Source organism: Martes martes (genome assembly GCF_963455335.1).
Source record: "Martes martes genome assembly, chromosome: 8".
Taxonomy (NCBI): Eukaryota; Metazoa; Chordata; class Mammalia; order Carnivora; family Mustelidae; genus Martes; species Martes martes.
In genome coordinates, this window is record NC_137895.1 from 8864999 (window position 1) to 8891269 (window position 26271).

The 26271-nt window shown below is 41.2% G+C and overlaps 1 protein-coding gene across 1 annotated transcript in view; it reads left to right on the plus strand.

Moving 5' to 3' along the window:
• The window catches only part of ENTHD1 (ENTH domain containing 1), a gene marked incomplete at both ends in the record, with an annotated part of 96807 nt that overhangs the window by 44182 nt on the left and 26354 nt on the right, over positions 1–26271 (plus strand). Inside the window, one exon of the mRNA XM_080810127.1 lies at positions 5944–6067. Within this exon, the coding sequence (XP_080666253.1) occupies positions 5944–6067 (124 nt within the window). The remainder of the gene's footprint in view (positions 1–5943; positions 6068–26271) is intronic.

A 26271-nucleotide genomic window follows, 5' to 3' on the forward strand; every position in this document is an offset into this window, starting at 1 on the left:
TTACTCATAAAGGGAAAGGGGAATAAGGTTGAGAGGATAAATAGAAGATAGGTTCCTTTGATTATACAGTGGTTTCAGATTTGTCATTGAAATCCTGGAAATATTTTTGCATGATTATAAAACAAGATTGTACTAAAGAAAGTAATCCTTTAAAATGTAAAATAAAATTAAACAAATGTTCATTGCATTCAGTTGGTGTTTTTATTCTAAGATGTTGGTGTTTTTGACCCAAGATTATTGTGAGTATAATGTGGAATGAATCAAATGAGTATCATCTTTGTATCATCTTTGGTGCCCTTGAGAACTGGGATTCTTGGCATGAGGGAAAGGAGATATGAATTTTTTTTTAAAGGTTTATTTATTTATTTATTTATTTGACAGAGAGAGAGATCACAGTAGACAGAGAGGCAGGCAGAGAGAGAGGGAGAGAGGGAAGCAGGCTCCCTGCCAAGCAGAGAGCCCGACGTGGGACTCGATCCCAGGACCCTGAGATCATGACCTGAGCCGAAGGCAGCGGCTTAACCCACTGAGCCACCCAGGCGCCCCAGGAGATATGAATTTAAGATAGAAGAGACTGTCATGACCTCACAGACCTGAATTGGATTGAAGGTATATCAATATAAACTCATGAGGATCTTACCTGAAATAAACTTCTAAATTTTTCATTGTCAAGGGGAAGTCTCACAGAAAGTGTTAAAATGCATAGAATTGAATGAGAAGATATATGAGACACAGGTAAAATAGTGGTGGGGAGGAAATTTATAGCACTAAATGCTTGTATTAGAAAAGAGAAAAAGGGGGGCACCTGGGTGGCTCAGTGGGTTAAAGCCTCTGCCTTCGGCCTAGGTCATGATCCCAGGGTCCTGGGATCAAGCCCCATATCGGGCTCTCTGCTCAGCGGGGAGCCTGCTTCTCCCTCTCTCTGTCTGCTACTCTGCCTACTTGTGATTTCTCTCTGTCAAATAAATAAATAAAAATCTTTAAAAAAATAAAAAATAAAAAATAAAAAAAAAAAGAAAAGAGAAAAGGTATAAAATCAATAATTTAAGTTTCTTTGAAAAAACTAAGAAAAGCAAAATAAACCTACATGAAACAGAAGAAAGAAAATAAAGAACAGAAATTAGTGAAATTGAAAGCAGGAGAACTGTTACCAGAAAGTGAATGACATGACAAAATCTAGTTCTTTGAAAAATATAAAACTGATAAACCTCTAGCAAGACTGATGAAGAGAGAAGACCCAGGTTACCGATATCAGGATGAAATGGGATATTCCTGCAGTTCCTATAGCTATAAAGATATAATAAAGAATTACTGCCAGCAACTCTGTGCTCATGAATTTGACAATTTAGAAGAACTAGAACAATTTCTCAGAAAGCACAAACTACCAAAATTCAAAGAAAATGAAAAAGAACCTGAATAGTTCTATAACCATTTTTTTTTAAAGTGAATTTGCAGTGTCAGTCTCCTGAAAAAGAAATCTCCAGGCTCAGATGGTTTTACTGGAGAATTCTGTCAAATATTTAAATAATAATTGACACTATTATCACACAGAAGTATTTCAGAAAACAGGAGGGAATACTTCCCAGTTCATTTTATGAGGCAAGTATTATTCTGCCACTAAACCCAGAAAAAAGCATTACAAAGTGTGTGTGTGTGTGTGTGTGTGTGTGTATAATATAGACTATTATCTCTCATGAAATTAGATGCAAAAATCCTCAAAAATTTTACCCATCAAATCCAGCCATGTATTTTAAAAAAATTACACACCAGGTCTAAGTGGGATTTAATCCAGGTGTGGTTCAACATTTGAAAGCCAGTCAATGCAATTCATCATATCAACAAATGAAAGAAGAAAAATCATAGGATTTTGTCAATTGATGCAGAAGAGTATTTATTAACAAAATTCAACACCCATTTGTGATAAAAACTCAGCAACTAGAAATAAGGAATTTCCTTAGTTTGATCAAGATAATCTATACAAAACCCACAATAGCATCATTCTTAACAGTGCAAGCTTTCCTTTCAAGATCAGGAACAAGGCCAGGACTTATTCAACATAACACTGGAAGTTCCAGCCACTGCAATAAAAAAAGGTATATAAAATAGAGAGGAAAAAATTAAATTGTCCTTATTTTCAGATACTCTGCATAGAAAATCTCAAAGAGAAAAAAAAAACAAACTTCAGGTGTCTGGGTGGCTGAGTTGGTTGAGCATCTGATTCTTGGTTTTGGCTCAGGTCATGATCTTGTTGTCATGGGATCGAGCCTTGTGTTGGGCTCTGCACTCAGCGCAGGGTCTGCTTCAGATTCTCTCTCCCTCTCCCTCTGCCCCGCTTCCCACATGCATGTGCTCTCTCTAAAATAAAAAAATAAATCTTAAACAACTAGTGGCATTGACAACAAAAAACAACAAAAAACCCTCATAAAACCAGCAAGTGAATTCAGTAGGGTTACAGGGTATAAGATCAACATACATAAATAAGTTAACATTTTTATGTACTAAGAGTGAACATGTTGAAACTGAAATTAAGACACATCCAATTTGCAGTTAATGCTCCAAAATGAAATCCTTGGGTATAATTGTAACAAAACCTGTGTAGAATCAGTATGCTGAGAATTATAAAATACGTAATTATAAAATACTAATGAAGGAACTTAAAGACTAGTCAAACATATATGTTCATGGAGTGAAAGACTTGTCATAATAAAGATGTCCCTAATTACTCTATAAGTTTAATGGAATTCCTGTCAAAATTCCAGCAGTTTTTTTTATACAGAGATAACAAAGTTATTATAAAATTTATATGGGAAGGCATAAGCCCTAGAATAGCTAAAACCATCTGAAAAAGAAGAATAAAGTGGAAGTAATCACGCTGCCTGATATTAAAGCCTATTGCATAGATACCGTAATCAAGAGAGTGTGGTATGGATAGAGAGATAGATACCTAGGATAGAAAACCAAGAAAGACCCACATCAATATAGCCAATTGATTTTTAACAGAGGAATCAAAGGAATTCAATGAAGGAAAGAGAACCTTTTCAACAAATGATATTGGAACAACTGGACAGTCATAGGCAAAACCATGAACCTCAATGTAAACCTCGTAGAAATTCAGTCCAAGTGGATCATGGACTTAAATGTAAAATGTAAAACTATCAAACTTTTTAAAAATACTGGAGAAAAATCTTTGGGATCTAAGGCTAGCCAAATGTAAAATGTAAAACTATCAAACTTTTTAAAAATACTGGAGAAAAATCTTTGGGATCTAAGGCTAGCCAAAAACATGATCTCTAAAAGAAAAAAAGTTAGACTTCATCACACAAGGGTATAAACACAAGTTACAGCCTGAGAGAAAATATTTGCAACCCACATATCCAGCAAAGGACTAATATCTAATATCTGGAGCATAAAAACAAAACAAAACAAAAAACTCCTCGGGGTCCTGCCTGGCTCAGTTGGTAGAACATGTGACTCTCAATTTCAGGGTCGTGAGTTTAGGCCCCATGTTGGGCAGGGAGTCTACTTTTTAAAAAAAATAAAAATTAAAAAAACCTCAAAATCCCAACAGTTAAAAACCAAACAATCCAACTAGAAAATGGGCAACAACAACCATCACTTCAGCAAATAAAGATAGCAGATAAGCACATGAAAAGATGTTCAATATCACCTGTTAGAAATATGTAATTTTAAACACATAATGAAATATAGGGGCGCCTGGGTGGCTCAGTGGGTTAAGCCTCTGCCTTCGGCTCAGGTCGTGATCTCAGGGTCCTGGGATCGAGCCCTGCATCAGGCTCTCTGCTCAGCAGGGAGCCTGCTTCTCCCTCTCTCTCTGCCTGCCTCTCCTGTCTACTTGTGATCTCTCTCTGTCCAATAAATAAATAAATAAATAAATAAAATCTTAAAAAAAAACACATAATGAAATATCAAAGTGGCTAAAATAAAAAATGACAACACCAAGTTTTGGCAGACATGTGGAGAAATTAGATCACTCAAATATTACCAGTGGAAATGTAAAATTGTGTAACTTTTGGAAAACAGTTTGGCAGTGTCTTAAAAATTAAACATGCAACTACCATACAACCCAGCATTGCATTCTTAGGCATACATCCCAGTGATATGAAAATTTATTTTCATACAAAAACCTGTACATAGTGTTAACAGCAACTTTATTTATAGTAACCCAAATCTGGAAACAATCCAGATTTCCTTTGACAGGTTAAACAAACTGTGATACATCTATACCATGGATATTACAGAGCAATAAAAAGGAACAAGTTATTAATAAATGAAACAACTTGGATGAATTTCTGGGAATTATGCCAGGTGAAAAAAGCCAATTCCAGAAGGTTATATCCTGTAGGATTCCTTTTATATAACATTCTTCAAATGTCAGAATTACAGAAATGGAGAACAGATTAGTAGTTGTGGGGGGAGAGGCTATGGTAATAAAAAAGTATCAGGAAGGATCTTTATGGTGAAGAGAATATTCTCTATTTTGACTGTATCAATGTCAATATCTTGGATAATATTGTACTACAGTTTTTAAGATGTTACCTTTAGGGAAAACTGGGTAAAGGATACACAGGATCACTCTGTACTATTTCTTACAACTGAATATGAATCAACAATGATTTTAAGATGAAAATTGAAAATATAAGAAGTGGCAAATCATTTAGAAAATGGTTTGGCAGTTTCAATGAAGTTAAAAGCTAACCTATCCTATGACCTAGCCATTCTGGTTCTGTGTAAATATCCAGGAATAATGAGTACATTTGTCCATAAAAAGATTTGAATAAGAATGTTCATAGTAGCTTTATTCATAACAGCTGAAATTTGGAAACAGTCCAAATGCCCATATGGAGGAGAATGGATAAACAAATTGTGGTATATTCATACAATGGAATACTTGTCATAAAAAAAAAAGGAACTGATACACACAAAATACGGATAAATCTCACAAGCATTTTAAGCCATGGGAATCAGATACGAAAGAGTACATACTATATGATTACATTCACAGGAAGCTAAAGAACAGGCAAACTCCTTGATTACGGTAGAAGGTAGAATACTGTGCACTGGTAGCAGGGGAATGGTGTCACTTAGGAGAAATTGAAAAGATGAGTTTCTAATTGATGACATCAGGGAGTTGTGAAGTTTCTAGGTATAAAATAATAATCACGGGCACCTGGGTGGTTCAGTTGGTTGAACGACTGCGTTCGGCTCAGGTCATGATCCTGGACTTCCAGGATCTCGTCGCCGCATCGGGCTCCCAGCTCCTTGGGGAGTCTGTTTCTCCCTCTGACCTTCTCCTCTCTCATGCTCTCTCTCACTCATTCTCTCTCAAATAAATAAGTAAAATCTTTTAAAAAAATTTTTTAAATAATAATCATTGTTAAAGAGGTTTTGTCATTTCGAGAGATATACTGAAATAAGTGATATATCTAAGATTGCTTCACAATAAAACAGATGAGGAGTGGGAGGATATAGATAAAACAAGACTGGCCATGCATTGATTTGTTTAACTTGCGTGGCTGGATTATCATCTATATTTTTACTCCATGATAAAAAGGTAAAGTTTTAAAATATGAATAAAAGATACACACGGGTAGCTTTATTATTGCCAGTAGTACAGAAAAATCATCTTCCGAGATAGCTCAAGGGCTGATAGGGACAGTTAATGCCTCAAATAGAATCATGGCTTGCTTGCACCAGCTGTCTTCATCAAGGAGTGAGGATCTCCAAGGGTAGAAAACCACCCTGTACCCAGTGGACACCGAGTGTATAGCTAACTTATATTTGAGTTCTTTCAATTAAAATGTGTTTATGTTAGCACATATAGACACACTGTAGCTCCATAAATTGTCCATCTACTTTAACAAATTGAAACACTGGGATCAATTACTTTTTTCAACCTTCATGTGCTCTCCTGTTTTCTCTAAGGACCTGATGTTATTTTATGAGGATGATCCAAAGCCACTTTTGCCGACAATTCCTCCTTCCATTATCTCGTCAACTAAATGGCTATCAGAAGGGCCAGCAGACGTTGGTAACCTCTGGGATGCAGGTAAATTGGTTAAAAGATGAGAAAGGTGACTCAGGAACATGAATAAGAAGCATTGGACAGGAATTGCTTTTCATCAGATTTTATTTTGTGAAATACAGCAGCAATGGCTTTAATTTAACTTCGATAATGAGGGATGAGACTAGCATGGATGAATTCAACCCACACATGATCCTGTAATCTTGATTAACATTTGTTTCAGTGGGATTTTAGTCCCTCTACTTTGCTTTTTTCCCTTTTCATTGTGTCGAAAATTATTAACTGCAAACCTCAAATCTCTTATGAATGGTTTTAAATGCAGAAAAATTAGAGTTCCTTTTTTCATTTGTGTTCGCTTCTCTTTGATAAAGAGTTTAAATTGTGACATTTTTCATAAGCAAGCATTGGACCAAAATGTGAAAAACAAGATGTGCGGCATCCCACAAATTGGCTAATCACCTCTTGAATAATTAGCAGTAGAGAAAGTATGGTATAAAATGATACAAACTGCCCTCCAATAAATGACATATCCATTTCCACCTGGGCTTGGCTGATTGAGTCACACTGGATCCACTCCATACTCCCTGTTCTTCAGAAACTCAATTTTTAATACATTCTTCCTCTTGCTTTTCTCAAAAAAATAGGACTCGGGACCCTCTGCCAAGATGAGAATGAAACATTCTCATTAGTATCTTTCAGCCCTTCATTTCTCTATGCTTTTCTGTTCAGCCAGGCATCCTTTCCCTCACTGCAGAGGTGGCTCCTTATGTTTCGAGTTTCATCTGTTCCCTCATCTTTAGGCCACGTGCTGTGATTTCCTCCTCCTATAGATCCCCAATATCCAAAATATAAAAACTGTAGTCGATTAGAATAGATTTCTTTTACAGGTTCGTGTTTATATAATTTTCTTATAAAACTCGTCATGAGAATGATGAGGAGGATATTTCAATAAACACGGAACACGGAGTTGTGGGTTATGGTGATATTTGTAGTACAAGGATGGTATTATTACTCACATGGATAATTCGTTATAAATGCTTTCCATTTTCAAGACAGCTTGCTCCATATTCTTAGAATACACTTTATGTCAACTGATCCAGATCCAGAAGCTTGAAAGAAGAATGGTAAGAAAAAAGTTCTTGTGATCTAATGTCCCCTCGGAGTTCCCCACCCCCCAATATTTTAAAAATAGGCTTCATTTTCTAAGGCAGTTTTAGGTTCACAGTAAAATTGAGTGGAAGGTACAGAAATTTCCCCACATACGCCTGCCTCCAGACAAGAACAACCTTACATCTGTTGTGGTCAGTGAACCTACGTTAACGCTTTCATCGCCCAAAGACCATGGTTTCCATTAGGGATCATTCTTCGTGTTGTGTGTTCTGTGGGTTTGGACGAGTGTCTGAAGACATGTATCCACCACTACAGTATCATACAGACTAGTTCACGGCCCTGCCAGACTCCTGTGCTCTGCCTGCCTTTCCTCCCTTCCTCCTAACCCCTGGCCGCCACTGAGATTTTAACTGTCTCCATAGTTTTGCCTTTTCCAGGAAGTCCTATAGCTGAGCTCACGCAGGATGTGGCCTTTTCAGACTGACTTCTTGTATTCGGCAGCGCGCATTGAAGACTCCACCGTGTCTTTCATGGCTTGATAGCCCCTTCGTTTTTAGTGCCGCATGGGATATACCAGGGTATTTACCCATTCACCTGCTGAAGAACATCTGGGCTCTAAGTTTGGGCACGTTTAAATGAAGCTGCTGTGAATATCCATGGGCACGTTTTCGTGTGGAAATAAGTTCCCCCTGCCAACATTGTAATACAAGTGAAATGGAATGTAAATGAGCCTAAGAGGCAGCCCTGAAGAGGAAAAAAGTCACAAAACACATTGAGTGAAGGATGATTCCACCATGTTCCTTGGTTGGAACTCTCTTGATTGGAGGAGTTTTCCTACTTTGGAGCCTTCCTTTTGTCCCGCTTTTCCTTCACACCAGTCTCAGAGGTATCTTGCTAAAGTGCTGGTCTAAGCATTTCGCTTCCCAGCTTAAAAACTTTTCCACAGTTTTCCACGCCAATAGGATGTCTAGTCTTTTCACAATGTCATAGGAGACTTTTCACGGCCTGGTCCCCGCCAGCATTTGTGACCTCATCACCCAGTACTGCCAACAGTCACGTTGCTCTGCGACGTTCTGTTACTTGTGTAGTTTCTTCTCCTTAGAAAGTCTTTGTTCCAGTTACTTCAGCTGTGTAACACATTGCTCTCAAACTTTGTGGCATAAAATAACCATTTATCCTGCTCATGGATTCTCTGGGTCAGGAATTAGGACAGGGCACAGTGGGGATGACTTTTCTCTGCCCCATGACGTATGTTTGGGCCTCAGCCCGAGAACACAAAGCCTGAGGACGGGAATCATCTGAAGGCGCATTCACTCATGTGTCTCGTAGTTGGTGCCCACTATCGGCTGGGGGCCTCAGTTTCTCTCCACATGAGCCTCTTCGTGTGGTCTCTCCACATAGGCTAGTTTGGGCTTTGTCACAGCATGGTGGCTGGGTTCCAAGGGTGAGCATCCGGTAAAAGAAAGGACCAGGCAGAAGCTGAATAATCTCAAAAATCATGCTGTGATACTTCCTTCCCATTCAGTTCATAAAGCAATCATAAAATCTTGCCCAAGTTCAAGGGGAGGGACTGTAGACCCCCCACCCCTCTATGGACAAGTGTCAATGTCATATTGAAAGAAAAGCATACAGATTGATGTGTGTGTTAGTACAGTCATCTTTGGAAAATACAATCTGCCACAGTCCTCCACAAAGTTATGGATGCTTGACAAAATTCTATTTAAACAGCGAGGCCCAGCTCAAATGTCACTATTGCTATAAAATCTTTTCTACATAACCAGTTTTTCCTTTCACTATGTTCCAATGAGACTTTGCCTATAACATTAGATATGAATTTATAGTTGTGTATCATTTTGTAAGTTTTATCTATTTTTAATTAGATAAGTAATCAGTGAATATACTCTTATTTTTTGAAATTCAAACAATATAGAGTCAAAAAATCCTCCTTGACTGTCCATTACCCCAACACAGTTCCCTCCCCAGAGTTAACTGTTGTTATCAATCTGTCAGTTACTCTTCGGGTCTTTTTTTGTGCATTTATATACATACCTGTACCTTTGAAAGTATGGAGAACTGACTTTATTTTGATTTGGAATTTTCTGTATTTTTCTGGAACTTTTTAAAGCAATATCACTTGGCAATCCTTCAGTGTATGTCGATATCTAGAGATTTACCTATTTTTTTTAACTCCTACTTTGCCTGGATATTATAGTTTATTTCCCTGCTGATAGACAGTTGGTGTTTTATATTTTTCGCTATTACAAGTGATGCTTCAGTGAATAGCTCTGTGCACGTATGTGGGTGTTTCTTTAGGGAGGATTCCTAGAAATGGAATCCCTGGATCATAACCACAATTTTCATTTTAGTGAATACTGCCAAATAGCCCCTCAAAATATCAGTGCCCATTTACACTGGCTTGCAGTTTATAAGAGTACTTATTCACTCATACCCTCACTGGCACTTGATATTTTTCAAGTCTTACATTTTTATCACTTGGAAAAGGTTGCATTGCGTGGTAGGTATAATTTGCATATCTCCATGTATTTCCTCGTCTGTGCATTGCCTGCTTTTATCCTTAATCTGTTTTTCTTTTGGATTGTGCCTTGTGTTTATTTAAATTAAATGACTTTGTAACGTTTTTATATATGTTGTTAACCTTAAGAATAAAAACTGCCAGCTATCTTATGGGCAAAAGACGGGGTTATTTGGGAATAAAAGAATTGCAATCCAGGATAAACAAGTGGTGGCCAAACATAGGCAAATCCAAGGAACAAGGGTGAGGTACACTTTCTTAAGGAGAAAATGGGTAGTTGGGAAGACTGAGAGTTCCAAGTGTAGGGGCTTCTCATTGGCTGAGCTGCTGCTGGAGGGGAAGGGGATAAGGAAAGCGGCTCTTCCTCCACCTCAATGGTGAGTTATGTGCACGTGCAAGGTCAACTCCGACCCTTCCTGCTGCACCTGCAACTGACCGGAGTGGTAGGGCCTGAGAGCTCCCCTGGGGAGACCTCCAGACTCCGTTTTAGTGAGGGTTCTCCATTACTAATTTCCACTTACTAATCCTTTCTGTGACTTATGTTGCAAATATCGTCTTCTAGGCTAGGGACTGGTTTTCAGATTTCTTTATAGAAGATTTTTGTTTTCTTGTTTTTGTAGAAGTTTTGTTTTATGTAGTCGTGTGTATTATTATTTCCTTCCAGAGCTTTTGTGTTTTATATTTTGGTAAATTTATTGTATATTGAAGTATAATTAACATACACTGTTACATAAGTTTCAGGTGTGCAACATAATGGATTCAGCAATTCAGTACACTACCCAGTAGTGCTCACCACGATAAGTGTAGTCACCATCTGTCACCAGACAACATTATTAGAGTCGTATTGACTATATTTCCTGTGCTGTACTTTTCATCTCTGTGACTGACTTACTTTATAACTAGAGGTTTGTACCTCGTAATTCCCTTTATCTATTCCATCCCCCCCCAACCTCCCCTCTGGAAGCCACCAGTTTGTTCTCTGTATTTAAGAGTCGGTTTTATTGTTTGTTTGTCTCTGTTTCTTTGTTTGTTCCTTTGTTTCATTTCTTAGATTCCACATATGAGTTAAATCATATGGTATTTGTCCTTTTTTTTTTTTTTTTGGTCTAACTTTCCAAAGAAGACAAACAGATGGCCAACAGACACATGAAAAGATGCTCAATATCAGTAACCATCAGAGAAATGCAAATGGAAATCACAACGAGATACCACTTCACACCTGTCAGATTGGCTAGAATAAAAAGGACAAGAAATAACAAGTGTTGGCAAGGATGTGGAGAAAAAGGAATCTGTGTGCACTGTTGGTGAGAATGTAAATTGGTGCAGCCACTGGAAAACAACATAGAGGTTCCTCAAAAAATTACAAATAGAAATACCATACGATCTAGTAATCCCACTACTGGTATTTACCTAAAGAGGATAAAAACAGTAATTCAAAAAGACACTTGCACCCCTATGTTTACTGCAGTATTATTTACAATGTTCAAGATACTGAACAACCCAAGGGTCTGTCAATAAGTGGAGGGATAAAGAAGATGTGATGTGTGTGTATATATATTCATATATATGTGAGTACTATTCCAGTGCATATATATACATATATATTCCGTTGTGTGTATGTGTTTGTGTGTGTTTATGTATATATATACACACATAGATATACACATATATAGTCATGAAGAAGAGATCTTGCCATTTGTAACAACAACAAATTATACCCTAGAGGGTGTAATGCTAAGTGAAATAAGTAGAGAAAGACAAATACCGTGTGTGTGTGTGTGTTTTGTTTTGTTTTAGAGAGAGAGCATGTGCACGTGCGTGCAAGCGGCAGGGCAGGGGGGCAGAGGGAGAGACTGCTCAAGCAGACACTCGGCTAAGTGGGGAGCCCAACTCTGGGCTCAATCCCAGGACCCTGAGATCATGACCCAAGCCAAAATCAAAAGTTGGATGCCCAACCAACTAGGCCACCTTGGTGGCCCTTTGTGTGTTTTATTTTATTTTATTTTATTTTTTAAAAGATTTTATTTATTTATTTGTCAGAGAGAGAGAGCGTGGGAGCGCACATAAGCAGGCAGAGTGGCAGGCAGAAGCGGAGAGAGAAGCAGGCTCCCTGCTGAGCAAGGAACCCGATAGGGGACTTGACCAGGACCCTGGGATCATGACCTGAGCCAAAGGCAGTGGCTTAACCGACTGAGCCACCCAGGCGTCCCCCTTTGTGTGTTTTAAAGAAGGTTTCCCTTATATCAAATTCATAGTACATATTCACCAATTTTTAAGTTTTGTTTTAGTATTTTAATCCATCTGGATTTAAAGTATTTGTTACTGGTTCTAGATATGATGGGCAGCCAATTGTCTCAAGAACATTTATTGCCTAGTTCATTTTTCTCTACTGTTTTAAAATGACTCTTTAACCTGTAGTAAATAGTATCTGTTTAACAACTCTTTTCTGTTCTCTTGATCCATTTTCCATTCCTGGTCTGTTTAAATTTTTGTAACTACTATAATAATATGCCATAGTATGGATGTATTCTATTTTACTTAACCAGTATTGTATTAATGGTAACTTAGTTATTTCCATATTTTTACTATTATAATGATGAAATGACATCTTTGTCCCCTCTCAAATAAAGTAGGCTTTTTATTTATTTCATCGTTATTTATTATTTATATTATTATTTTATTTTTACAATTTGATGCAGATTCTTTTTTTTAAGATTTTATTTATTTATTTGACAGTGAAAGACACAGTGAGAGAGGGAATACAACCAGGGGGAGTGGGAGAGTGAGAAGCAGGCTTCCTGCCAAGCAGGGAGCCTGATGTGGGGCTTGATCCCAGGACTCTGGGATCATGACCTGAGCAGAAAGCAGACGCTTAACAACTGAGCCACCCAGGCACCCCTGATGCAGATTCTAAAATACATTATTCTGAATTTCTGTTGATAAATTCTGTCCAGTTTACAACTTATCTTGTCATCAAATGGTTCTGCTTTACGTGTTATGATTTTGGCAACTTCAGCCCATGGCAAAAATACAGGAGGAAAGTCATTCTGTACACCATCCTCTCCTCTCTTGCCTTCTCCCTCCTTGGGCACTCAGCGGTCTGCTGTTCCCACGGGCCTGCAGCGTGGGGGAGTCCTTGCGCCCTCACTGAACCTCCGTCATGGCTCCACTGACCCCATCCCTTTCTTTAACTGCCTGAGTGGCCACTCTTGAATTTTGTGCTCATCATTCTTTGCTTTCTTCATAGTTTCACCACTTACTTTTATTCTCTAAACAATATGTTACTTGGTTTTACAGGGTTTTCAACTTTACCTACATGGGGTCGTTTTGAATTTATTTTTGGTGACTTCTTTTATCACTCAATAACACGTTCTTGAGATTCATCTGTGCGTGTACGTGGTTGTCGCTTGTTTCCACAAATGCTGTACGGTGTTTACTGTACACGTACGTTTGAGTGCATGTGTTCTGTTCCACTATCATCAGTACCATGACAAGGTTTTTTTGCATTGTGAACAGTGCTGTTTGTGAACATACTTACATACGCCTCCTGCTTCTCATGAACAAGAGTTGCTCTGGGGCATAGATTTGGAAGTGAAATTGCTGATGGTTCAGTATACATATCTTCAAATTAACTAGAGAATGCCCAGTTTTCTCCAGAGTTCTAGTTGTCCCACTTCCTCACCCAGCCTTCCTATTGTCATCTTTGGAAAAAGAGAAATTGCCAATCTATTGAGTGAGAATTAGTATAGTATTTGTTCTAGAAGTTTTTTCAAATAGTGAAATGGAGCGTATTTTCACATGTGTGTAGTTCATTCATGCTTCCTCGTCTGTGAAATGTCCGTTCATGTCTTTTGGCCATTTTTCTATTTGGTTGTTTGTCCTTCTCTTAGCTGATTTGTAGGAATTCTGTTATCTATTCTGGAAGCGAAACATTTCATTTCGTAAAGTTTTTCCAGTCTGTGACTTGTCTTCTCTCTTTGCAAGGAGTCTTTTGCGTAACAGAAATTCTCAATTTCAATGAGGTAGAATTTTATTCTTTATGGATTGTACTTTTTGTATCTTGCTATTTAAATTCTTTCTTGTCTCAAGACCATATAGCCCATGTCTATCGAGGCTAAAATTTTCCTGGTTTTGCTCTCCACAATTACAATTTTAATGCCTTTAGAACTGGTTTTTATGAGTGGTTGAAGCAGGAGTCCGGTTTTACTTCTAAATGGATAACCAGCTGTCCTGGCATCATTAATTGAAAAGTCTGCTTTTTCTCCAATGAAAGTTTGAAAAGCTGCGATGCTATTTATATCCTAAAGCAAGTTTACCCATATGTATGGATTTGTTTCTGGACTCTATTCTGCACCAGAAGTTATGTGACTGTCCCTGCACCAACAAATAGTTTTTTTTTTTTTTTTAAAGATTTTACTTATTTATTTGACAGACAGAGATCGCAAGTAGGCAGAGAGGCAGGCAGAGAGAGGGGAAGGGAAGCAGGCTCCCCGCCGAGCAGAGAGCCCGATGCGGGGCTCGATCCCAGAATCCTGGGATCATGACCTGAGCCGAAGGCAGAGGCTTTAACCCACTGAGCCACCCAGGTGCCCCAACAGATAGTTTTAATTACCCTATCTTTGCAATAATTCTTGATGACTTTTCCCTCATCGGGAGTGTTTTTGTCTCTTTTTGGTCTTTTGCTTTCCCACATAAAAGCTTGTCAAGTTCTTTGGGTGGAAAAAAAGACCTATTAGTTTTGATTGACACTGCCAGTCTTTACCAGACTGTGTCCTGGGACCCAGCAACAGTAGAAACAAGGCTGAACCACAAATTTAAAGGCACCGGCAAGGCTTAATGGGGGCAACAGCCGCAGCTGAAGGGAAACACAGCTGTGACAAAGGAGCCAGACCTGAACACTAGCCAGCGACAGTTTTAAAGGACCTAAGCCACACAAGGAGTGACATCTAATCCTGTAGGGGTGGGACAGTACACAGAACTTGGGCACGTAGGCAGGGTTGGCAGAACAAGCTTCTCCATACATTGTATGTTTCATTTTCATGTTAAGTCTCCATCTCTGGGCGTGATTTTTAGCATTATAAAGAGGGAGAAAGTCCGTGAAAAGTCCAGTTGGTGGCCATCTTGTCTTGGACTAGTTTCAACCGGTCTAGGCTTGCTCCTTGGCTGGTGCTTTGCTAGGCAAGAAAAGTGGTTAACAGCCAGCAGGAGTGTCCCAGGTGCAGAGGGACTTGTCCCCTACAGTCTCAGATCTTTAAATCAGTTTTTCCTGATGTACAACACCACATCATTCTATTCATTTAAGTCTTCTTTAATACGTTTTACAGTTTTCTTGCATACGGTTTCCCAAATCTTTTGTCAGATTAAGTCCTAGTTGATTATGTATTTTTGCTGCTACCCTAAATGATATTTCATAAATTGCATTTTCCAACTGTTGATGGTGAAAAGGAGTGTAATTAATTTTTGTATTTTGATTTTGGAGGCAGCAACCTTGCTTAATTAACTGTCACCAATTTTCCTAATTTATCTGTAGGTTCTTCTGGGTTTTTTTTTTTTAAGATTTTATTTTTATTTTTATTTATTTGACAGACAGATCACAAGTAGGCAGAGAGGTAGGCGGAGAGAGAGGTGGGGGAATCCCCGCTGAGAAGGGAGCCCGATGCGGGGCTCGATCCCAGGACCCTGGGATCATGACCTGAGCTGAAGGCAGAGGCTTTAACCCACTGAGCCACCCAGGCGCCCCGGTTCTTCTGGGTCTTTAATGTTGAAAATTATATCATCTGTGATTGATGGCAAAATTGTTTCTTTGTTTATAAACTGTATCCTTCATATTTTCTTACCTCCCCATGCTAAGTAGAACCACTCAATGTTGAATGAAAGTGTGATCGTGGGCTTCCTATACTTGGTCTGTATCTTAAGAGAATTCTTTCAACATTTTGCCATTAAGATGGGTTTGCTGGGGGCGCCTGGATGGCTCAGTGTGTTAAGCCTCTGCCTTCAGTTCAGGTCGTGATCTCAGGGTTCTGGGATCGAGCCCCACATCGGGCTCTCTGCTCAGCAGGGAGCCTGTTTCCCCCTCTCTCTCTGTCTGCCTCTCTGCCTACTTGTGATCTCTCTCTGTGTCAAATAAATAAAAATCTTTTAGAAAAAAAAAAAAGACGGGTTTGCTGTATGTATTTTGCAGATCTCCGTTCCTAATTCATTAATGGTTTTCTCATGAGTATACGTTGAATTTTCTCCATTTTTAGCATCTGTATTAATGCTTGTAGGTTTTTCTTCCTTGAACTATTAATTTGGGAAGTAGTTGATTTCCAAATATTAAAACCACCTTGACTTCCTTGAATACACTCAATTTGGCCGTGTTCTATTTTCTTATGGATATGTTGCTGACTTTGATTTGCTGGTGTTTCATTTAGGGGTTCTGCTTCTACATCTAGGAGTGAAATTAACTGGGATTATCTTTTCTAATACTCTCTATCACATTTCGATATTGAGATTTTGCTAGACTCATAAAAAGAGTTGGAACCATTTGCTCTTTTTTGAATACTCCAGTTTGTGTAGAATTGTTTGTGATGATGCCAAAGTAGCTAAGGGCTTCTGTAAGTTCACTCACACTGCCCCCTGAAGGGCTGCAGGCAGGGTAGGCAAGTCTGCACCCAGAATATATGCACCCCCATGAGGGCAAAGCACTGCTCCCTTTATAGTGGAGAGGTCCGGTATGACCAAGCTGACACCGGGTCACTGGCTGTTTTCCCTGGAAAATGGTGCCAGGCTGGGGATGTAGCTGTAACCTCTACTCTCGACAGCTTAGGCACTCTGCAGTTGGGCGGCCAGGTCACCCTGGCCAGGAGGAGTTCATGTCAGGGAGCCCTGCCAAGCCTCCATCCCCACCACATGGTCAAAGCCTATTGGACAGCCACAGGAGTGACCTGGAAAAGAGGACAATTGGCGGCCAGTAAACAGAATGTCTTGCCCACCTGCTCTTTGAGGGCCTCTTCCACAGGGACTGTCCCATGGCAGGCATTTCTGCGGGACGTGAATATCCTCACATAGACATCCCGACAGGCCCATCCACATACTTCTTTGTCCCCAGTCTTGTTACCTCTGCATCGACCCCGGGGTCATCTCCAGCCTACAGAAGACAAGCACGACAAAGGTCGTGGGGAACACTGGTGCCCTCGCAGAGTGCATTCCACATGCCCTGGGGAAGCAGGTGTCCTCCAGGACAGCTAGAAGGTGGCTGAGCATGTTGTACGTAGAGAAGTACCTGTTGTTCCGAAGGCCATTCCTGAGTCCCATACAGGATGCTCTCTCGCTCTCTGGCACACGCGCGCTCTCTCTCCCTCTTTTTTTCCAGTCCTGCTGAAACGTTAGGGTCTTGGGAGACTTTCCTGAACATTTTACTAAAAATTGACACACCACTGGCACTCCCCGTGCCTCGTCCCCACTCTGTCTTCTCAGTAGCACTAATCAGCATCTGAAGCACGCACCTGTTTGATTCAGTAAGAGACTAGTCTGATGCGGGAATTCCCCAGCCCACCCATGGGTGTCATGGTGAATCCGCCATTAGCAGAGCATTGACGCTGGGCTCTGCTCTTTGCTGCTTCTAGGTATATACTCTGCTTTTCAAGCAGTTGCGTACTGTATTTGTATGTTGCTCATGAATTGGGTGCATTGTACTGGTGGCTTCCATTCTGAGGGCAGTTGCTGTATGCTTTCACATTTCTCCGCAAGAGTCTTCATATCAATCATCAGAGCATTACAAAGCACGCTTTGAATTACAGAACTGACTACAGAAATTTGAGAGGTTATCAACATAGCAACTGTGTATTATATGGTTGGTATTAAGAAAACCAATTAAAATCTTTTTTAACTTAATTGTTCCCTCCTTTTTAACCTCAAAAATATAGGAAAACATGATTCACACATGAAAAGTAGACATAAACGAAACTATTAAAGGCTTCCATTGAAAGGAGTGAATAGAGCAAAATCACAATCATTTGCAGTAGAAGTCGATTAAATAATTAAAAGGCTGGCAGGATATAACTACATTTAAAGATGCCACCTTTTGTTTGTCACACACTGGCCAAATTTGTTCATCATTATGATGACTAAAAGAAATATTAAGAGATACTGACTTTTGAGTTCTTTGTGAATTTTAGGTCAAGAAACCACCCGGCCTAAATCCTTTTCTCCCTTACTAATGAGTCTGTGTATTACAAAAATGTCACATAACCCCACCAACAGTCCAAATTAGGAGAACCAGACGATCTAAAGTAAGGTGATAGGTTCTTCATCAAAATGACTGACCTCTCAGACATCTCAGTCCCAAGCAGACTTATATGAATGAAACAAATGACTGTGTATGTTTTTCCAAAAATGAGTAAATTATTTGTGCTATAAAAATATCCCAAATACCTACTATGTGCCAGCCGTGGTGCTAACTACTTGATACTCAGTGATAAACCAGATCCCTGTCTTTCTGTAGCCCCCAGCCCAGGGATCAAGTCTAATCAGACAAGTGAGGTAAGTGTAAGAATAGGGAGAGGACAGGGAAGCACCCGGGAGGGCACCTGTCCCTGATTCAGGTGTTCGGAGAGGCTTTCTGGAGAAAGTGACCTGAGCAGAAGGCAGACACTTAACCGACTAAGCCACTCGGGAGCCCTGAGACCAGGACACTTTTGATGTGAAAGGCAGCACGATGAATAATTACAGGATCACAGATGTAACGCTTGAGTCCCTAGGCAAAGGGACATTGCTGTCCTCCGGGTGTTTGTGCCCCCCTCCCCAAATTCACATCCTGAAAACTTCATGCCCAAGGTGATGATATTAGAAGGTGGGGCCTTTGGGAGGTGATTAGGTCAGGAGGATGGAGCCCTCATGGATGGAATCAGTGATTTATGAGACCCCATCGAGCTGCCTAGTCCCTTCCACCCCGCCAGCACACAGTGAGAGGCTGGCAGCCTTCACCAGACCCTGACTGTGCTGGTGATGTGCGCCATGATCTTGGACTTGAACCTCCAGAACTGTGAGAAATAAATTTCTGTTATTTATAAGCTGCCCAGTCTGTGGCATTTTGTTATCACAGCCCTGACAGACTAAGGCCGGCGTGTGTGCCCCGTGTCCTGATGAACGATGTTGAGGGGTGTCAGTTGTGTCTGAAAAACAATGGGGAGCCTCCGAAGTGTTCTAAGCAAGGACGTGATATAACCTTGCTTCAAGAAGGTGGCCGTGGAGGTGGTGGAAAGAAAGGATCGGAGGAGGCAAGTTAGAAAGAGCAATTGGGTCAAAACAGAATTAGAGACTTCAGACATTTCTAAAATGCAACTCTAATCAGGTCACAACTGTGAGAAGCTCCCCTAGGATGAAGTCTTAGCACCTTAGCATGGCAGATAAGCTCCTGGTTTTCTCTCCAGCTGTACCTGTCACCACCCTCCTCCCCGGTCACATGTGACCGTCCAGCTATGGTTGCTGAGCTACTTGCCGTAAACGCCATGTTGTCTCCAGTGCTTTGCACGCGCCCCTTCCTCGGCTGGGAAGCCCCGCCCCTTGCATGGGAATTCATTTGTGTGAATCCTTAAGATTCAGCGAATTTGCTGTTTCTCCCTGGAAGCCTTTCCCGACACACCGAAGGCAGGGTTACTGCTCATCTTCTGGGCTCTCACGGCCCTCTGCGTGCTCCAGATCTAGCATCGATTCTCTCTCGTAATTGCCTGTTATTCCTCCCTGCTGTCAAACCAACTAGACCATGATTTTTTAAATTTAGATAAAACTGACGTAGAACATGATGTTAGTTTCAGGCGTACAGCCTAATGATTCAGTATTTGTGTATGTTGCGAAACGATCACCGCCGTAAGTCTAGTTAACATCCATCACCAGTGCATCGTCACAATTTTTTTCTGGGGCAGAGAATACAGTGATGATCCTCAAGATTTACTGTTTAGCAGCTTTCAAATATACAATACAGTGGTATTAACTAAGAGCCCCCCGTGCCATACATCAGGTCTCCTCGACTGACCTGTTTTATAGCTGAGAGTTTGTACTTTTTAACCCCCTTCATCCATCTTGCCCATCCCCTGCCCCCTCTGGCAACTGTCAGGGTGTTCTCTATACCCATGAGCTTGTTGTGTTTGGTTGGTTGATTGGCTTTGTTTTGTTTTTTTAGATTCTACACATCAGTGAGATCATACGGAATTTGTCTTTCCCTGTCTGACTTATTTCACTTAGTGTGATGTACTCAAGTTCCATCCATGTTGCAATGGCTAGATTTCCTTCTTTTTTATGGCTAAATAATCCTGTGTGTGTGTGTGTGTGTGTGTGTGTGTGTGTGTGTGTGCGTGTCCCGTTTTCTGTATCCATTCATCCATCAATGGACATTTAGACTAGATTGTTTCCATATCTAAGCTATTGTAAATAATGCCGCAGTGAAGACAGAGGAGCAGATATCTTTTCGAAGTTAGTGTTTTCATTTTTTTCAGTGAAATACCTAGACGTGGGATTGCTGGATCATACAGTATTTCTGTTTTTTATTTTTTGAGAAACCTCCGCACTGTTTTCCACAGTGCGATCACCAACTTACATTCCCACCCACAGTGCACAAGATCCCCTTTTTCCACATCTCCACCAACGCTTGTTATTTCCTGTCTTTTGCTTTTGTTGTCTTTGCTTTTAGCGTCCAATTAAAAAAGTTCTCACCGAGACTGATGTCACAGAGCTTGCCACCTGTGTTTCCTTTAGAAGTGTCATGGCTTCAGGTCTTACCCGAAATCTTTGAGGCATTTTGAGTTGATTTGTGTGCATGGTGGAAGGTAGTGGTCCAGCTTCATTCTCCTGCGTGTGGCTATCTAGTCTTCTCAGCACCATTTACTGAAGAGAGTATCTCTTACTTGGTTGCTTTGTAGTAAATTAGTTGACCATGATAGGAGCGGGTTTATTTCTGGGCGCTCTATCCTGTTCCATTGATTTGACTATGATTTCTTTTTGAGAGGTCTGTGTCTTGTTCATTTCATTCTCTTCCTCTAAGCCAGTGTTTAGCACATAGTAAGTATCCACTAAATATCCACTAAATAAGTGTCCTTTGAAGTACCCCCTAAATGGAAGACAGTCATCCTCGCAGTGTTCTTTCTGTATTTTTGGCATATACTTTAATTGTGTCTCCAGAGAAGAGTTATCGTCGTTTTGTAAAAGAGCAGCATGAGCAGCGCTTGGGTGTCCTCCCAAGTTCAGCGATGAGGTTCACTACCGGCAGAGTCAGCTTTTGAAATGATGTAGGATTTTCCTCATCCCTGGTTGACACTTGATTGTTACATTAGCCAAGGGATCGTCTGTTTGAAAGGAGGAAGTGCTCAAAACGCATCAAATTTGAAATCATGTTCAAGGATATAAAGAGGAAATATACAAGAGCACTGGTGTCGGCCCAGCTTTTATTTATTTAGCTTTTCCTTTCACGTCACCTCAAGTCTGGTCTGAAAGCAGGATCTGTCTCTGATGTGGCAAGAGCCCAGAGACAGCATGGGTGATTTCTCCTCGGTTTCTGGATGCTGTTACTCAAGGTAGTGGGTTGTAGAGGGAGGAAAGTCTGGAGGGCAGAGAGAGAGCTGAGCAGCTCTTTGTGGGGAGGCAAGACCAAGGGATTTCTGAGAGATGGAGGAGCCCCCCTCAAAGGCGGAGGTGGGTCTTATTCATCCCTGAGTCATCGGCATGGTATTTTCAAGCTATGACCCCCTCAGTGTGCCAAAAGGGGTAGCTATATTTTTTTACAATTCAAGATAATCTTAAATTTCCTGATGACCGAAAATAAAAGCTTATTTTGTTTCCTCAGTCATTTCTGGTTTAAACTCAGTCAATTCAGGATTTCCTTTTCTTCCTCCTCTCGAGGATGGCATTCAAGTTTCAGAGACCAGCTTTAGCATCAGGACTTTGGGGATGGGCATCTGTTAAAACTGTCTTCTGCTGAGAGGAAACAGCCCACTGTTTTCTAATTGTCTACATCTTTTTCCGCCAGAGTCCACTGGTTATCTTAATAGCACTGTGTGGGTATAAGGTATGAGGCTGTGTCTGCAGCATCCTCTCTGTCCCACTGGTGAAGCCCTCTCCCTTCTGCCACTCTCTCTCTCAGCTGATTCTACAGCCTTCAGGCACTGCTGGGTGCTCTCCCACACCTCTCGCGTGTGGCAGGGGCCTCTGAATGACCGCCCCAAGATGCCCTGTTCCCAGACCCGCCTACCTGCATGACTGTTCAGCTGCTGCCATCCTGGGCCGCTGGCATGAGGTAAAGACAGATGGGGGGACTCTAAATGTCACTCACTTTTCCAAGCTCCACCTGGGGAACAAGCAGAAATCCTCTTCACCCTCGGAATGAAAGCAGACGAGGGAAAGAACGTTTTTTCTGTTCTCTTTCCTGCTGAGCGCACAGGGCCTAGAAGTGTGGCTCGCCAGCAGTAAGTGCTCAAGAAATACTTGGTGGGTAGAGGGATGGCTGGCCTCCCCCTGGTCTCCCCAGCTCCCACGACTGGGCTCTGGGCAGACTCAGGGCACAAGGCCTCCTTGCCAGTATCTAACTCTTGCTTCTTCTGTTTGTCTCCTCCCTCAGGGGACCTCTAGTCTGAGGTGGATACTTAGAGGGGTAGGGTAGGGAGAGTCAGGCTGAAGCGATATTCTCCCCAAACTCCCTCTGTGACAAGTTAATCTGGCTTTTGTTTTGACTCGAAGTCTTCATCTCTGACCCATCGAGACAGTTCTTCTCGGGCAGCAGGAGCTTGTATTTAGGTGACTGTGCTTGGGGAAGGGCCTTGGGGATTCAGCTTAGGGGGAGGGGCGTGGAGAGACTCTGCCTGTTGGTACCTCACCATCATCCTTCTACCTTCAACTTCTAGGCTGCAGTTCCTAGCATGGTGCCTGGCACAGACTGGGTTCTCGGTTCATCTTTACTCAACTGAATATTGGATGAGTCAGAAATTGGTCATATATTGAAGGGAGAAGAGTGGAAGCTTATGGGGAGGTCGTCTGGGTAAAGATGGAATGAGATCTAGAAGGAATGCTCAGTATTGTCGAGTCTTTGTTGAAACAGCATTCTATTCAACAAAGCCACAAGATTTGTTCATTTGAATACTAATAAGGAGTGTTGCTCTAATTCTTACTGATTGTAATGCTAGGTTTCCCCTAGACCCCAACTTAGGAAACCAGCTCTCCAAATTTGAGCCAAAACCCAGAGATTGCCCAGCTTTTTATAGAATAAACTGAAATAGCTATCAACAACTAGGTATTGGTTGATAAACAGGAATAAGATTCTAGAAGGGAAGATTGAGAAATTTGGTTTTAATTCAACAGGTGCTTCTCGAGTTTCTATCATGTGTCAGGCACTGGTGGTAGGCATGGAGATACAGCCGTGAGCAGGGCAGGCCTTATCTACCTCAAGGGACTTCTGTGCTGGTGAAGGTAACCAGTAATAAACAAAAAAATAGTACAGGCTGTAACCTGTGCTATTAAGGAAAAGCACTGGGATGGACGCATGTCAGCTTCAGTTAGGGTAATAAGAGGAGACCCCTACACAGAGATGGTGTGCTGTGAGATAAGGATGAAGAGGCCTGGAAGGAGCATTCTAAGCAAAGGGAACAGCAAGTTCAAAGGCCCAGGGGCAGGAAGAAGAGGTTAGTTTTCTCGTAGAATTGCAAGCAAATCAGGGGACAGTGGTATGAGCGGAGATCAGCGAGCAGTAGACAGAGCCACGTCACACAGGACAGGCAGTCAGAGGGAGGGGTTTCAGACTGAATTCTGAGCACGGTGGGAGCATTTGAAGCACAGGAATGCTGTCATCTGACCTGTATTTACTTAAACATAAACTGGGAGAGAATGCATTATGGGGGGAGGCGGAAGCAGAAAGATGAATGAAAAATATAGGTAGACTGTCCAAGTGACCATGACTGAGTGTGGAGGCAGAGCGATGGAGAAAGGTGTACAGATCAGAGATTCGTTTTGGAGTTCAGCCCTCAGGACTCCTGGTGACTGGTGGTTGGAATGAGGATGGGGTGGGAACGAGGATGAGCCCCAGCGTTCTGCCTTTGGGAAGCAGCATGTGATGGTGTTACTGAGAAGGGGAAGGTGGTGGGGAGACAACTGTCTGGGGGGATATGTTAAAGGCCGTGTTTGGGATATGTTCCATTTGAGGTTCCTGTGAGACATCCATATAAATCGCTGTGTTCTGGAAATGCTGAATATCAGTACACTAAAGTAACCAAATTGGGACTTAGACGATTGTTTTTCCTACTTCTCGAATCAGTCCCTCTTTTCTTGAGACACCTAATTTTTAAAAAAAAAATTTAACTCTGCTTTCGGGATGCTGGTTATATGTGTGCCCTGCATTTCAGAGATCTGGGCATTCCATTACTATTGAAAAAAAAAAAAAAGCCACCACAAACCTCAAATATAGGTCATCACCAGACATGCCCAATCCCTTAATACAATTCTGAGGGCAGAATTGTGCTGTCCAGCGGTTCATCTCTGTGCCCTTGTTATTGATTTCAGTCCAGCACGCCCAGCATGGTCAAACCACAGCCTCACCTTCCCTGAAGTTAGCCGTTTGCACAAAACGCAAATAATGGTACTTGACTTTTCCTCTTCCTTTGGCTTCGTATGCTTCAGAGGACTGGGTGAGGTAGACGATGAATAACCTACTTTCTCCTGGGTTGACTAGACTCCTACAAGTGTCCTTTTTCCCTTTCGAAAGATGTTATAGCATGTGTGCGCGCACACGTGTGTGCGTGAGAGAGAGAGGCAGAGAGAGATGGCAGCACTAATGCCCTACAGAGGTATTCGGAAGTGCCTCAGAGTTTGGCAGCAGGTGTTTCTTTTATATTCGGGATCAGCACGCTGTATGGCCTTGCCTCAAGATAAGCAAAGGGCTGTCGGTGTTACAAATCTTGATAGCTTTGTGTGGCTCATGCCAAGGTCAAAGACTTTGAATAAATATAGATTAAAAGGACGTCTTGCTTCCTGGAAGGTATTTGACTCATTTAATTTAGAAAAGAAAAACTCAGAAAGGAGTACTTCATGCTTCGCTAATGATAGTTACCAGTCCTTTACTACCTACAGACTTCGGAAAAGCTTAATTATTCAGAAATATTCAGGCACTAAATTGTGACTGTTCTATGGCAATCATATCTTAACTGTCATCTCTGGCCCTACTTTGGGGGCTCTTGTCATCTGTCGCCTGCTCTATTAGGATACCTTTGTCAGTGATCTTTGCGCCGGAACCTCACTCCTATCAGTCGCATAATCTCCACAGAGATCTAACACACAAATCTTCAAAACAGCCTCTAATGGCTTTTCATTATCTACAGATGAAAACTATACTCCAGACTTCTTACATTTTCAGTAGTGTGGTGGACTAGAGGCTCTGAAGAGCTTCCCGCTAGGGGGAAAAAAAACCCCAACAACCTAGATTCTGGATAAAAGATACCTTTTGATACATTGTTGGGATTTGGGGAACCAAAGGAAATCTCCAAGGGCAAAACAGAACAAAAACCATGCCGTGTAAAACTGAGACCTGGAACCTCTTTGGAGCAGGGAGCTGTGAGCGTGAAGGACTGTAAAGACAGGTTTCCCTGAAGTTGAATGATGACATGAGCACCCCTGAGCTGGCAGGGGGGAGGAAGTGGAGCCTTGGACTTGGCCCTCAGTGGGGCACTCAAAGGGGGCTGCTCTAGCTTCCAGTGTGCAGTCCCAGCTCCTGACAAAAATACAGATCCTTTCTGGGGGCCCCACTGAGACCCAAGACTCTTACAGATTAACCTCAAAACAAACATGACCTCACAGTCTGTGGTTGCCAGAAACACAAGGACCAAGCCTCCATGCCTGAGTCTACAAGGACGCACACAGCAGAATTTAGCCTCCAAGGATTTCAGGTGTGAACTATTAGCCACACAATATTAGCTGCCTCTGAGATATTTAAAGAAAAAGGAAAGGATGGAATCAGTGAGGGACAGATGACTAGACAAATTTGGAAAATAACCAAATAAAACTCTCAGAAAGGAAAAAATAAAACTGTTTGGAAGTAAAAACTCAGTGGATATGGATGGATTCAACACTAGATGTGATAAGACTGAAGTGAGAATTGGTGAATTGGAATTTGTATCCAGAGAAATTCTCCAGAATGCAACAAAGAGGCCAAGAAGGTAGAAAATATTTTTTTAAAACTGAGACACAAATGGTAAATGAAGTTTAGTATGGCCAATTAGAGACAATATTTGATGAGCTAATAGAAGATCATTTTTCCAGAACGGATGAAAGGCATGCATTCTAAGATACAGGGAGCACCATATATGCAAAGAGGATAAATAACTACAAAAATTTGCAGACTCACATGTTATAATGAACGTCTACAACAGCAGAGGTAGAGAGACAGATTATCCATGAAAGAATGAAAGAACAGACTTCTCAACAAGAAGACACGGAATGTTGTCTGCTTTCTCAGGGAAAAATATCTGTCAACCTACCTAGATTCTGGATTAGTCATTAAAGAACAAGAGTGAAGTGAAGAGATTTTCCAAGAAAAGATGTTTCAAATAAAAAGCGAGTTTTATCACCACGG